Raw genomic sequence first — 13,799 nt, forward strand, 5'->3', positions numbered from 1 at the left:
ACCTAACCTTTGAACTCATGTTGTCAACTTAAGTCGCCAACTCTGAGTGCGACCCTTAAAGCTTATTATTCAAGAATACATTATTTACAACCAGAAAATAATACGATATGCTGGATTTTGAAAATAATAGGATTTTGATAAATCCTTACAAAATAACATGGTCTCATGCAAATTCATCAAGCTGGTTAATACATTCCTTACAACTCTATTTATATAAAATTATATAAATAGAGATTACCACATTAATGGTGAAATTTAAATTTTTTTTTAATTAGGACTTTTAAATTATAAATTATTATTAGCTCATAAATACGAGTTTATTCTGACTCAAATTTGATGTGTTCCTATGGCTAATGCTTTCAGAAAATAAGAAAAAAAAAAACCTCTGAAATGATGAAATGTTATTTGAGAAATATAACTAGCACATTGTTATCAATTTTGAATAACTGATGAGCTACAAATTGTTTAGATTGCTGTACGTTTCATAAATACCCGAAGCTGAGTAAATAAATTGCAATGTTGTGCTCATTTTTAATTATTAATTAAACTGATAACACTGCAATACTGCTCTAAGCCCGTGGGAGAGGAAGAGGAGGGTAAATACTGACTGCAAAGTCGGAGACAAACATCCACTGCTGCATGGGCTGGTTGTAGGTGGGCTCACTCCTCACCAGGCTGAGGTTAAAGGTCAGCCCAGGGTGATCCGTGCACATAATTATGGAGGTCAGAGGGGAGGCTGGGGAGAGACAATGTGGATGCATCAGCATGTTAGTGCTGCATGGTATAATGGATTCGTGCTCATAGTGAATAGTGTCACAATAACACAGTCGCTTCATTTTATTTCTCAAATCAGTCTGGAATCTTCTCTTTCTCTAAATGTAAATGAATGCCAATGAACTATTGTACTATTGACTTTGAAATGTTTCTTCGTCCCCCAAGATACACTCGCAATTCAGATTCTGTTTGCATATTTATTTAAGTGTCTCAGTATAACGATGGTGAATAGATGACTCCGTATAAATGCAAATGTAGAATTAAGCACAACTCGATCTTGTGAATATATTTGTGTATCAGCCTGGGAAATTCCTTCATATGGTGATGTTTTGACAAAGTCTTTTCATGAACTACAGACTTTCCTGAAATATAATATATTTATATGGTCTGATTACTCACAAAAGTGAAAAGAGAGAAAACTGCTTTTAAAGATTAGCCTAACTGCGGCACAGGAGCATCACAGAGATCTGACAGCCGGGATCTGATTAGAGACTGCACGTAGCACCTAGCTGTCCAATGACTTGAGCCTGACACTCACTGTGAGGAAATCACACTTAGCTAGCAAGGATTTAAACATCTTTAAGCAGACTGACTAACCCCTTTACCCAACATGATCATTACAGGAAGACACCTAGGCAAGATTAAAAAGTAATAAAACAGTTCCATTTGTTGTTGTTATTTTTTTTTTTTTAATATATTTCTATAGTTTCTGGTTTTCAAAAAGGGGATCAAATTATGTTACAGGAAGAAAAAAATGTGGTCAAAGCCAGATTTCATGCCTTTTTTTTTTTTTAAAAGCAAAATTCAGCCAAAGGGTTTACCCAGACTGCCATGCATATATAATGAAACACTCTTAATTTAAACAGCATAATCTGATCTCCCAGATGTTATACTCACCAGGGTGGGACGTCACAAACAGACCCCTGAAGCGAGCTTCTGTGCGGAAGTTAACCACCAAGCGACCTTGTTCATTAATGCGCATGCTGGTGGGATAGAGAGCTCCTGAAAAACACCACCAACAACCACCATAAAATAAACATACATGTTTTTTGCTTTCTTTGTATGATACTCTAAAAGGCTTATTTTTAACGTTCTGTTCACATGCTTCAGTATGGAGATATTTAAAAATTCTTTTTGAAAACCTACCTGAAAACTAAAAACACGATGAAATATTTGGTGTAATTACCAGAGTATAAAAATTAAGTGTTTATATCAATAACTGGCAATTTCCATTAATATGTCATGGGTGGTTATTTAAGGTATTGATAGACAATATACAAATTTAAAAATTCACATTTGGAAGCCAAATCTTCATTTTGTGTTACAGTAATTTTGTTGTACTTTATATATATATATATATATATATATATATATATATATATATATATATATATATATATATATATATATATATATATTACATTTAACCCCTTAAACACCCAGCAGCTGTGCTTGCAATCCTCATAACTACGCATTATTCCAATTAGTTTCACTAAAGTTACTGATTAAGCCTATATTTTAGTTTAGTTGTTTATAATTTTATCCACAGAACGTTGTTTCTCTCGACCTTGTAGCTCGGCCTCAGGTGGGCTGCCGATGCCGTCTCTCCACAGGATGGCCGTGTCGTAGACAAAGGTAAGTCTGAGCTCAGACTGCAGGTCAAAGTGCTGCCAGCCTCCAGCACCCACCGGAGAGTGGAACACGTAAGACACGTGCAGCGGCACACGCAACGTCACGTACGACTGCACCAGGTTCAGCACCTACAACAAGTAGAGATTACGAATTGCTGTTATTTTGTTATATGATGCATGATTTCTGTTTTATTTAATCTGTAGGTGGACTGCACAGAGCCATGTGTATATGTGTAAAGCAAATTCTCCACCACTAGATGGCCTGTTAGTCTAAGGCTTCATTCTGCTTCAGCACAAGCCATACAGACATTTAATTTCAGTTGTCATTAAAATTCGATATATACTGAATAATTGCATTTGACTAGGAAGTATTATTAAAAATGAACCATTAGCCAGCTGTAATATAGAATGATTATTTATTAATTACACACCAGCCCTTAAAAAAAGTGACTTCTCAAAGATCAACTTGACAATGAAAATGTAGATACACTTTGGAAAATTGTGGCTAGATTAATAAATCATCATGAATCAAGCTTATGGATCTGATATGTCCAGTACAGCCTGTTTTGTGTGACTGTTATGATTCTGAGATATTGAGATATTATGAAATATGAGATATTTCTTCATAGAACTATACAATAAGGACAAAGGTATATACAGAGATAATTTTGCTATATACTGTGATATATCATATATATATATATGATTTTCAGTTTATTGAACGTCCACTGGTGAACCCTTGATGGTTAAAAACCTGATTTATTTATAAAATCTGCATTTCTCTGTGACTGTACTTAACACACATATTTGGAGCTCTGAGACTGCCAATCGCAGAAAGAACACAAGACAACATTTTGGGTGAACATTTGCATATGGCATTCTTCTGAAAATGCAAATGCCCATATTGGGAAATGATTACCAAATGATAAACAGAGCAGCTCCACATCCATTCACTTGCACAGGGATAGTCTGTGGCACTTCTTAAGCAGACGGAGGCACGCTAGCAGAAACAGCGGTGCCATGAGGTCTATGCTAACACAACCTGGCCTTTGCACTCAGCCATCCCTTTATGACACTCGTCTCCATTAATTAACTGCGGAGAGAAGCATTAGGAGCTGTTTCCATGGTGAGCCCAAAGGACGGGCCAGTGGAGGCATGTGTGTATCCAGTGTGGAGTGCGGTTTAAGGGGCCACCATGCAGCTATAAAACAAAGGAGTGCAGGAAAGAAAAAAAAAACATCCCCAAAGTCCATTTATGAGCAAAGGGTGAATTCCCGCTCGCAGCCACAGAAAGGCAAGCAGCGGGGCTCATGGGATGACTGGGAAGTCACTGCCGGGAAAATTAAGCAGTTTGCCATTTTTACAACAATTGCTTTCGCATTGGGTGGCATGGTGGTGCAGCAGGTATCTGCCACCTCACAGGGTCTTTGGTTCACACGGGTTTCCCCTGAGCGCTCCTGTTCTCTTCCAAAAACATGACGGTATACCGCCCCTAGGTGTGAACGGGTGTGTGAATGTCTGTGCATGGTGCTCTGTGATGGACTGGCATCTCATCCAGGGTGTATTCCCGCCTCGCACCAGTGGTTCCAGAATAGTCTCTGGATCCAGATAAAGTGCTTACTGAAGATGAATGAATGACTTCTCATTATTACACCACCTCATGGGAGGACAACAAGTGGCACATCATCACAACAGGCCTCCTGTGAAAGATGAGTCTGTTAGACTCCTAATAAAGTTATAGGCTTTATGGTACAAGCTTTATCTCCGTTATTAGCTTTATAGACAATACTAATGTGACAGCTATTCAAAAACTAACTTTAATTTTATAGATTCATTATACAAATACCAAAAATGTTTTGCATTTAAATTTAATCTTGTTACTCTTAGGTCAAATTAAAAATTTTGGAAAAATTATTTTTTTATTTTGCACTTTTTTTTTTTTGCACTTTTTTTTTTTTTTTTTAAAAAGGCATTTAATCCTCTGACCTAAACACAACAAAAACTACAGCTAATAAATAAATAAATACAAATAAAATAAACCCTTACTGTAAAGGAGAACAGAGTAATAGTTAGAGTCCTCTATTATCTATGAGGTGAACTGCAATAGCAATAAAAATATTGACAAGCCTCCCCAAAACAGACTTCACCCCCTCTGTCAGCCCTCCTGAGTTGCCTTTTATAAGGAAAACGGACAGAGCTGATCACCTCTGTTCTAATGTCTGGGCCAGAAAAACGTAACTGCAAGTTATACTATAGTGTTTCTAACATATTATTGAAATTACATTATTGTACAGGTCTAGAAACACTTCCACATTGGCAGTAGGACATAAATTACTTTATATACAAGTGTAACTACAACAGGTGCAAAAGACGACCAAAAAAAAAAAAAAAAAAAACCTCACCTGCCCATCTGTCCCAATTGACCCTCCACAGTCACTAAGCAGCTCGGACATGTCATAATAACTGACAAACTCCCACAGGCAGGCCTCCAGGTGAAGGTTGCGGTAGAAGCGGAGTGTACTCTCCCCCCTTAAGGTGGTGCTGTACTGGTAGGGTGCCGTGGTGCCGACAGCCTCTCGGTTACGGGTAGCCGCAGTGATGAAACCGTGGCGCGTACGGACCTCGCTGTAGTCCAACAGATTGGAGCAGCGATGATTTCCCACCCGCGTGCCATCCGGACTGAGCGTCAGCTCAAAGTTGGAGAGAGGACGTGTGGAGACCACAGGGAGCATACCTATAACACAGAAAAATGCACATTTATACTCAAAGATTTTGCAAATGTAGCAAATTGAATGCAAGGTCCTAATCATTAATAAAATATAATAATATAAAACAATATAAAAAAAACAGGCAAAGAGAAACAGAAATGTTGCAAAAGTTCACATAGAGTTGTAAGGCAAGGTGACAGGACTTGTGTTATTATAACAAAATGATTTTAAGGGATTCAGCATTTTATGCTTAGCTGATAAAGCGATGAAGGCCCTGAGATGAATGTCAGAATGTCTTCAGGATTAAAGGATTATTTCAAAATCATAGCAAGTCACCTTGACTTAAAATTCATCTGTTGCGTCTTATTTTAAATGTGATATTCATTTCCTCACTCTATTCTTTACAAAAACGTTTTATATCTTGAATTCCATCCTAGTTTACCAATCAATAAATGTGTAATTAATACACAGCTTTAGCACAGACTCTAAAAGCTATCAGCTGTAATCTATACACTAGATACAACAGCTTAAAAGTCATATTTATTTTTAAAAAATAAGCATATTTATAAATTATTTTCCAATAACAGCACATCCAGAAGTGTTTTATTCCTCTTGTACCCCAGCAATTAAAGAGTGGCATTTTTTATCCAATTATTGTTATGGTTTAATGTTTTGGAACATCTGGAATATGTTATGACTCACATTATAACAGCTATAAACAGTTGCTCCCTCACCTGCCTCTGCCTTGTTTTTTAGTCTCTCACAGTCAGTAAGACAAAAAATGTAGCTTTTCATGTTACCAGGGTATCAGCTGTCCTGAAAACTTCCCATGTCAGATAACTTAAAGTTACATCTTTACCTCTGACTGTGCTGAAACTGAAGACTCCTTCCAAAAATGCCAAAAAAAAAAATCCTTTCGGAACACGTCACCATATTAATGACTACACACCTTTTTTTATTTAATCAGATTATTTGGAGTATTTGCCATTCATGTTCCTGTGTAAGTTGTTACTATAGAAACAATAACGAAGCAGAATGAGCACTACTAATTTAAACCTGAGATTTAAATTACAGCCAGAACGACTGTTATAGAAGATTAATCACCACCTTCTGACCAATCAGAATCTGTTTTATATTATATAAGGTTGATTTTCCTTACCGTCTATGTGCGGCATGGTGACAGTGAGCTTGACAAGGTTGGGGTGATGTGGATCGTCTGGTCCAGTGTAGCGCAGTTTGGCAGAGAAAGGCTCGGCTCCCACAGCGCCTATCACACGAGGTTGGCACAAACCTGGCATAACACAGAACAATCCGCTTCCAGTCAATCAGCTGAAAGCAAATACGGCCATGCCAATGATTCAGTTCAGCTTGACTGTCGAGATCAATTTGTTTATCGAGATATTAGAGAGCTCAAACACTGGATCATTTCTGAGAGCCACATTGATGGGCACAGTACTGTAACAAGCAGTGAGATTCCCCATGCCAGGCTCTTCTTGGGCTGGATTCCCGGACACAGATTAGACCTAATCACAGACTGAAAAGGATTTTCAGAAGAGAATCACTACTCACATTGTGAGTAAAGCTGTGCGCAGATAACAAGGTTTCACAGGCAAAGATTAAGGTTAGGAATGGATTAGCCTTGTGAAACGTGAAACGGCATACAAGGACAAAGGAACTTGGGAAATGTTATGTAAAAATCATCCCAGTTTTTACAAAAACTACTTCCTGTTGGAAGGCATTTCCGTAGCATCAGGTGATGTGGGTTTTTAATTTCTCACTCCTTGACCAAACAAAAGGAAATTAAAAACACCCACACTAGCCTAGTTAGAGTTTCCTATTAGGATTCATTTTTGAATCCTGACCAGTGTGTGTGCAGTAGATTGTGTATTTTTTTTCACCCACCCTCCTCCACACTGATGGAGACAATGGCGCTGCTAAGTTCAAGCCCCTCATCTCCGTTGGAGTTCACAGCCCTGGCTGCGCACTGAACGCGTGAGCCTGCCTGGAAATACACCGAGTCCAGCGTGATGCGTTTGGACGAAGTGAAGAAGGTATCAAAGTCCACCTCCCTCATAGGGCTGGTGACGCCATCGGGCCCTGCGGGGGCGCTAACGAGCCAGCGGTAACGAGTCAGCGTGTTGTTGATACGCTCGCTTGCACAGATGGAGCCGGTGCGTTCAAAGTCTGGGTACTTGGGATTGCAGGCCTGATGAAAGAACAAAATAGACAAGATATTTTGAGAAGCTGGAGCCAATTTCAAAAGAGTAAAGTTTCAGAGGATTAAACATAATTAAAGGGAGATACTTTAAGAGCTCAGAAGCCTTATGCCAAACATATGGTCTGGCACTCTGTGAAAAGATCATAAAACGGTTTCTGCTGCTTTATAGTCTGTAAGCAGATAATGAGCTGTAAATAAAAATAATGACCCTCACTGTGCTATATAAAGAACACAGTTCATTATAGTAATTAGTGGGTTGGATCGAATCGGAAAATATGTCAAATCTAAATCGGATTGGATTGAATCCAGTGTTTCAGGTCAACATAAATCCAATATTGACACTCAGAATAATATCAATGTAACTCTAGCATCATTAGTACAAATAAGAAGAAAGAAGCAAAAGATAGAACAACAACAAGGAAAAAAGAGGAAGAATCTATAATGTGCCTTTACTAAAATGCATTTTAGTAATCAAACTGAAGAAAAAAATAGGCCATGAGAAACCAGAAATTAATCAGGGAAACATAATGTGATAAGAATTTCAATGAATGAAATAGAAAAAGGCATGCATGATAAGATCCAATAACACCCACAATCCAGCAGCTTTAACATGAAATAGTTTTTTGTTTACACTGATTTTAGAGAAGTGTAAAGATGATCGTGACACACTGTGATGCAGATGACAGGGTAGTGAGAGTGACAGGGATGCCGATCATGTAGTCAGATTGCTAGTCAGTGATTCAGGTGAAAGGGTAGTTGGAGTAAAATACAGCGACGTAGATGGCAGGGTAGTGAGAGAGAAAGTAACGCAGATGACTGTTAGTATGAAGAAAGGGAAAACTGTTGGGAGAAAAGCTATATTTAAAGTGGCTAGTGAGTAAGATACAGTATGAGAGATGAGCGGGTAGTGAAAGCGGTACACATGGTGGCTCAGATGACAGTGATGCAGATGATGGGGTAGCAGGACTGAAATTCAGTGATGCAGATGATGGATTCGTAAGCCTGACAGAGACACTGGGTATCGAGAGTGACATTTAGTGAAACAGATGATTGGGTAGTGAGAGTAACTTTCAGTGGCACCGATGACAGGGTAGTGAGAGTGACATACAGTGATGCAGATGCCTGGGTAGTGTGTGAGATAAAGTGTTAGTGAAAGCGGTAACACATGGTTACACAGATGACAGATTAAAAGAGATACACTGTGATAGATGAAGGGATAGAGAAACTTACACACAGTGACACAAATGACAAGACAGTGAGAGTGATGTACAGTGATAGAGGTGACTTAGTGGATGATACACACTGAAAAAGATGCTGTTTTGCGAGATTTACACACTGTGTCATAAATGACTAGGCAGTGAGCATGATATAGTGACACAAATATAATGGTAGTGAAAGTGAAGCACAGTAACAGATGATGAAGGTTAAAATGTGATGTAGACTACTGTGATATGAATGACAGGGTAGTGATTGTGATACACTGGCACAGAAAACAGTACAATAGGTAATGCATAGTGACAGAGGACAGGATAGAGAAAGTGATAGTGATAGATGGATAGTGACAGGGACATGAATATGAGACGCAGTGACACAGATGACATGGTAGTGAGAGTCATACAAAGAGACACAGATGCTGGGGTAGTAAGAGTGACACACTATGGCAGATGGCAGGGTAAACAGTGACACAGATGACAAGGTAGTGAGAGTGACACAGATGATAGTGAGAGTTATACAGGAACATAGTTGATAAGGTAGTGAGAGTGATACTAAGTGACAGTGATGACGTGGTATTGAGAGTGACACCCTGAGATACAGATGAATGGGCATTGAGAGTGATGCAAAGTTACACTGATGACGAAGTAGAGAGATTGACATTCAGCGACACAAATGATATGGTAGTGAGACTGACGCACATTCTGTACAGATATAGAATTCAGTACACAGTGCGACACAGATGACGGCATATAGAATTCAACACACTGCACGACAGAGATGATGGGGTATAGAATTCAATAGGCACCGTGACACAGATGACTGGGTAGCCAGCAGGTGGTCGGCTCTCTGGGGCACTGATTGCATCATCGTAATGCAGGAGCGATATGACCACTGGCACAGAAGGGAACGTCACATCTGCCATGCTGTTTCCCTCCTCGATATAGATGATAGCTTTGGTCATCTGTATACAAACAATGAGAGCTATTAAGCAAGAAAACTTTCTGACATAAAAACATTGATTCATTTTTCGCCACTGGCTTGCTCATTAGGGATAAATTCACAGTGATAAATTCAATATTTACGATATATTTTTGTGAATCCATTTATTTCTGTAAAGCTGCTTTGTGACAATGTCCATTGTTAAAAGCGCTATACAAATAAAATTTAATTGAATTGAACTGAATTTTATTTAACAACAGCTCTGACAATAGTTCCAGCTACACAGTTTATTAATGCATAAATTGATTTTAAAAGTGTGTAACTGTGGATATGGTGAAGGGTTTTTTTTTTTTGTAAGAAGACATTTATTTAGTATTTTTGAAAGGAGTGCTTTGTAACAGTCAAAGGTAAAGCCGTAATTTTACGTGGTACAAAAGGAGAAAGTCTTCAGGACAGAAGGCTTTACAGTTTCTCAGAGAGACAAAGAACAACTGTTTATAGCTGCTATAATATTTTGCATACACTCCACAGCATTGAACATAACTATAAACTGATAAAATGGCATTCTTTAATCAATAAAAAAAGTTACACTTGGTAGTTGCTGTGGTACAAAAGCCATAAAAGACCTCAGTATGCACTGTTATTGAAAAAAAATCAACAATACACACAGCGTCATGTTTTATTCCTTAAGTATTAGGTGTGACCCTTTAATAGAAAGTCTTACCAACATACCAAAGTTGTTTAAGAATATACCAACTTTTTAAAATATGCTCTGCATCCTGTCAATTTTTGAGCAGATGGCATAATTTAAAAAAAAAAGACTTTTTTTTCTTATTGAGGTGTAATACCGTGTTGTGAATATGTTGTGCTATCAAGCTTTAAATAACAATTCGTAATCTAAATTAAGCGTGCAAATTGTGTAGAATGTTCACTGAGCACCTGAATCTCAGCCACCATGTTCTCATCTGGTTTCAGATGAACCGTGAAGGCTTCCCTCATTTCACGCACGCCGTCGTACAGGATCTCGACCTCTACAGTGTGGTCTGTTTCTCCTTCCTTGAATTCAATGTCTGGGGAAAATGACAGGTGCGAACTGGAAATCAGTCATGCAAAATATGCATATAATGTGAACTCTTGTACTGCTGATATTTTATGTACCTATGCTGCGCCATCCATTACTGCTATGCAGTGCTGTCAACATCACCTTTTAAATAATTCAAAGTTACTTTGAATTATGCAAAACTGACAAGAATTCTCGACAAATCTACAAAATGGGTAATAGGGAGCGGGTAGTTATTCATGTTTCGTTGCGCTCGTCCTGCAACACTCAGCTTTATTCCCAGACAGATTACACTTGGTCATACAAGAAAGAATCACTGCTGGTATTGTGAATAAGGCTTTGTGTGTCCCTTGTATTTCCCTTGCTTGTATTTCACAAGGATGGACTAACCCTTACATTCTGTAAATATATAGCGATATCTCTATTTATATACATAAAATACATAAAATTACATAAAATTCGCTTTTTACAAAGTCAGCATAAGCAACTAACATGACAGACTGAATGGTGATAACTTTTAATGCTTAATCATTAATGGCCAGTTTAAATTGTCTAATTTATGTATATCCATAAACTATTTTGTTTTGCACTAGCACTTCAACACTTTCGACTAGCGCCAGTCTGTGCATGAAGGCTTTTTAATCCCATTCAATCCCGCTCCCATGCAAATGCGTCGCACAGAGCCGTGAGAGAAACCTGTACATTCCCATGGTAATGAGCGTGGCCTTTCTTTGTCCCTCAAGTTGCCTGTATTAAAGTATTAAAGTTTAAAAAAAAAAAAAAAAAAAACACACACGCTTGCTCCCACCACTTCTCTCCTGATGCACACTCCTATTCTGAAACAGTTTTCTTTTACTTATAAAACACACACTTCTCTGTCCATTTATCTTTAAACATTCCTTTGTCATTAACTTTTTTTTTTTTTTTTTTTTTTTTAACACGTCATGTTGTCACGTCACTAATCACACTAGTGAGGGTAAATAGGGGCGGTGGAGAGAGAGAGAGAGAGAGAGAGAGAGAGAGAGAGAAATTAAATAAATTACAAAACTCCTTTGCCCTCTCTACCACTCTCTGGTCCAGGGAGCTGCTTTCAGTTAAATAATTTAGACAAATGCATGTGATTGGATTAACTGTAAAGAAGCTAGAAAACTAGAAATCTGATTTATAGCCAGTTTTTTTTCATACATTTATCAGTTCTGCTACAGTTTTTTTTTTTTTTTTAAAAAACACAGGTTCAGTCACATGAAATACTTCACTGGATCCACATCTGGACTGTGGTCTCCCAGGTGATGACCCCTGTTTTATAGCCCGAGAATTATAGAAAACCGTAATCTTCACATTTTATATTAAGAAAATAAACAATAGTCACTTTCTTGCTCAGATGTCTTTGTTTCAAAGTGTCTCCTCCTCCAGTTTAAGGTTCGAACTGTATTAAAATGCACTTCTCACACTGTTTCAATTGAGACTCAATGTATAATCCATGAACCATGTGCATGTGTGTTTGATTTCTCTCACCCTGTGATACCGGGTGATAATCCTCTCCGGATGTCGCTGAGCCGTCTTTAGTGTGCACTCGCACCACCGACACTTTGGAGGTGTCTCCCACTCGCAGCACTGGCACCTTCACCACAGATACTTGCCCGGCCTCGCTGGGTTCACTCACGCTGAACTTGGTGATCCCGAACTTGATGATGGCCTCTGTGGGAGAGGGGTTGCATGGGAAATATATGTCAAATTTATCAGCTCTAAGACTCGCTGATATGCTGAACTGCTCTTAGTTTTATCAAATGTCTCAGTTACGCTGCAGCTTCTCAGAAGTGCTTAAGGCCAAATCCAGCTTACATGAGATGATGCAAAAAGAGAGAAAGTTCTCTCCATTCTCTGTGTAGTCTTGGTGTGTTTATATTTTTTTGTTGAATATTTTAGATATGGATTTGAGAGAGAGAATGCCTTGGTTTATATAAATTTTATATACATGAACATACTTTCTAAGAGCTGACACTGGAGACTCCTTCCATAAATGTTAAATAAATGTCTCCTTAAAAATGCTTCACTATATCACAAATTATAGGGTTTTCTTAGTTAAATAATGCTTTTTTCTAATCTGTCCGTTATTAGTCTTATATTATGTAGAGTATTCACCATATAAGTCCTGGTGAATTAGCGCTTACATCTGAATTACAGCTGAAACTACTGTCATAGATATAGATGATAGTAATAGCCTGTGGATAAATCCAACACTGAATTCGAAGGAGCTTTCACTGTTCACATTCACCCACAGGCTTGTGCTGTGTTCAGCTTCAACTGGCTCTTTAATATCCTCAGCAAACAACAGAGTTCATAACTACAAGCTCTTTCGCTTGTGTCAGAAAGAATAAACTTCTGAAAAGGTAACATAGGTGATAGTGTGTCTGTGAGTTCACAGAGCTGTACTTGATAATTAAAACTGTCAGAATTCAATTGCTTCACTCGAGTTAATACCAGGCATTGTAACTGTCAGAAATCTTGGATGGTGGAACTCCACATAGTTGCTGGCTCCACAGAGTGATGATTGACTATCAGAATAATTTTTAGCGAATTTACAGCTGCTTGAAATAAATCTTTTAACATACTGAGACAGGTTTTTCACACTGTTCTGTTTCTTTCTGAGACAGGAATCTGTTGCAGAGGACTGTGAAGTTAAGACAAAATCCATACTGAACAGATCTTATAGGACTTAATAAAGCCATAATAAAGCTGAAGCTCATCATTAATAAGTCACAAATTTCCAAGGTAGTGTGGGCAGACACACAAAAGTCATTAGCATACTAATTACCACAGTCCAAATTTATTTACTTTGTTGATCTATTTAGTGATGGAAACTTTGACAGTGTCCACTTTTAACAGTTCCCAATAACCAACAAGGAGCAAAGGGGCTAAAGGGCATAAGGACAGACTGGTATTAATCTAGAAACCTAATAGTAACAACCCTCCAGTTTACAGCATACCTGTAGATACCAACCTCAGATACACAATAGGATTTGAACTAGCAAGCTTCTGATACATGATGGCTTGCTTGATTCTAAAAATCGGATTAAAATTGTGATCTTGATTAGTTGCTCAATGCAATTTAATTCAGGAACAGGGTCAATTCTGCAGCCTTTGCATTCAGGCAACCATCACACAAAACAAAGTGCCACTATTCCTCTTATTCGCTCAAACCATGAACCATGGACATTGTTCCACACAAGTCTTCAGAAGGAAACGAGGAGAAA

At 38.2% G+C, this 13,799-nt stretch overlaps 1 protein-coding gene across 1 annotated transcript in view; it reads right to left on the bottom strand.

Moving 5' to 3' along the window:
• The window catches only part of frem2b (FRAS1 related extracellular matrix 2b), a 102,790-nt gene that overhangs the window by 10,325 nt on the left and 78,666 nt on the right, over nt 1-13,799 (bottom strand). The window contains exons 11-19 of the mRNA XM_026934822.3: nt 12,061-12,243; nt 10,425-10,555; nt 9,352-9,507; nt 7,016-7,319; nt 6,273-6,404; nt 4,808-5,139; nt 2,342-2,534; nt 1,672-1,776; nt 609-736 (exon numbers count right to left, since the gene is read on the bottom strand). Of these exons, the coding sequence (XP_026790623.3) occupies nt 609-736; nt 1,672-1,776; nt 2,342-2,534; nt 4,808-5,139; nt 6,273-6,404; nt 7,016-7,319; nt 9,352-9,507; nt 10,425-10,555; nt 12,061-12,243 (1,664 nt within the window). The remainder of the gene's footprint in view (nt 1-608; nt 737-1,671; nt 1,777-2,341; nt 2,535-4,807; nt 5,140-6,272; nt 6,405-7,015; nt 7,320-9,351; nt 9,508-10,424; nt 10,556-12,060; nt 12,244-13,799) is intronic.

The sequence above is a fragment of the Pangasianodon hypophthalmus genome, chromosome 14, assembly GCF_027358585.1.
Source record: "Pangasianodon hypophthalmus isolate fPanHyp1 chromosome 14, fPanHyp1.pri, whole genome shotgun sequence".
Taxonomy (NCBI): domain Eukaryota; kingdom Metazoa; phylum Chordata; class Actinopteri; order Siluriformes; family Pangasiidae; genus Pangasianodon; species Pangasianodon hypophthalmus.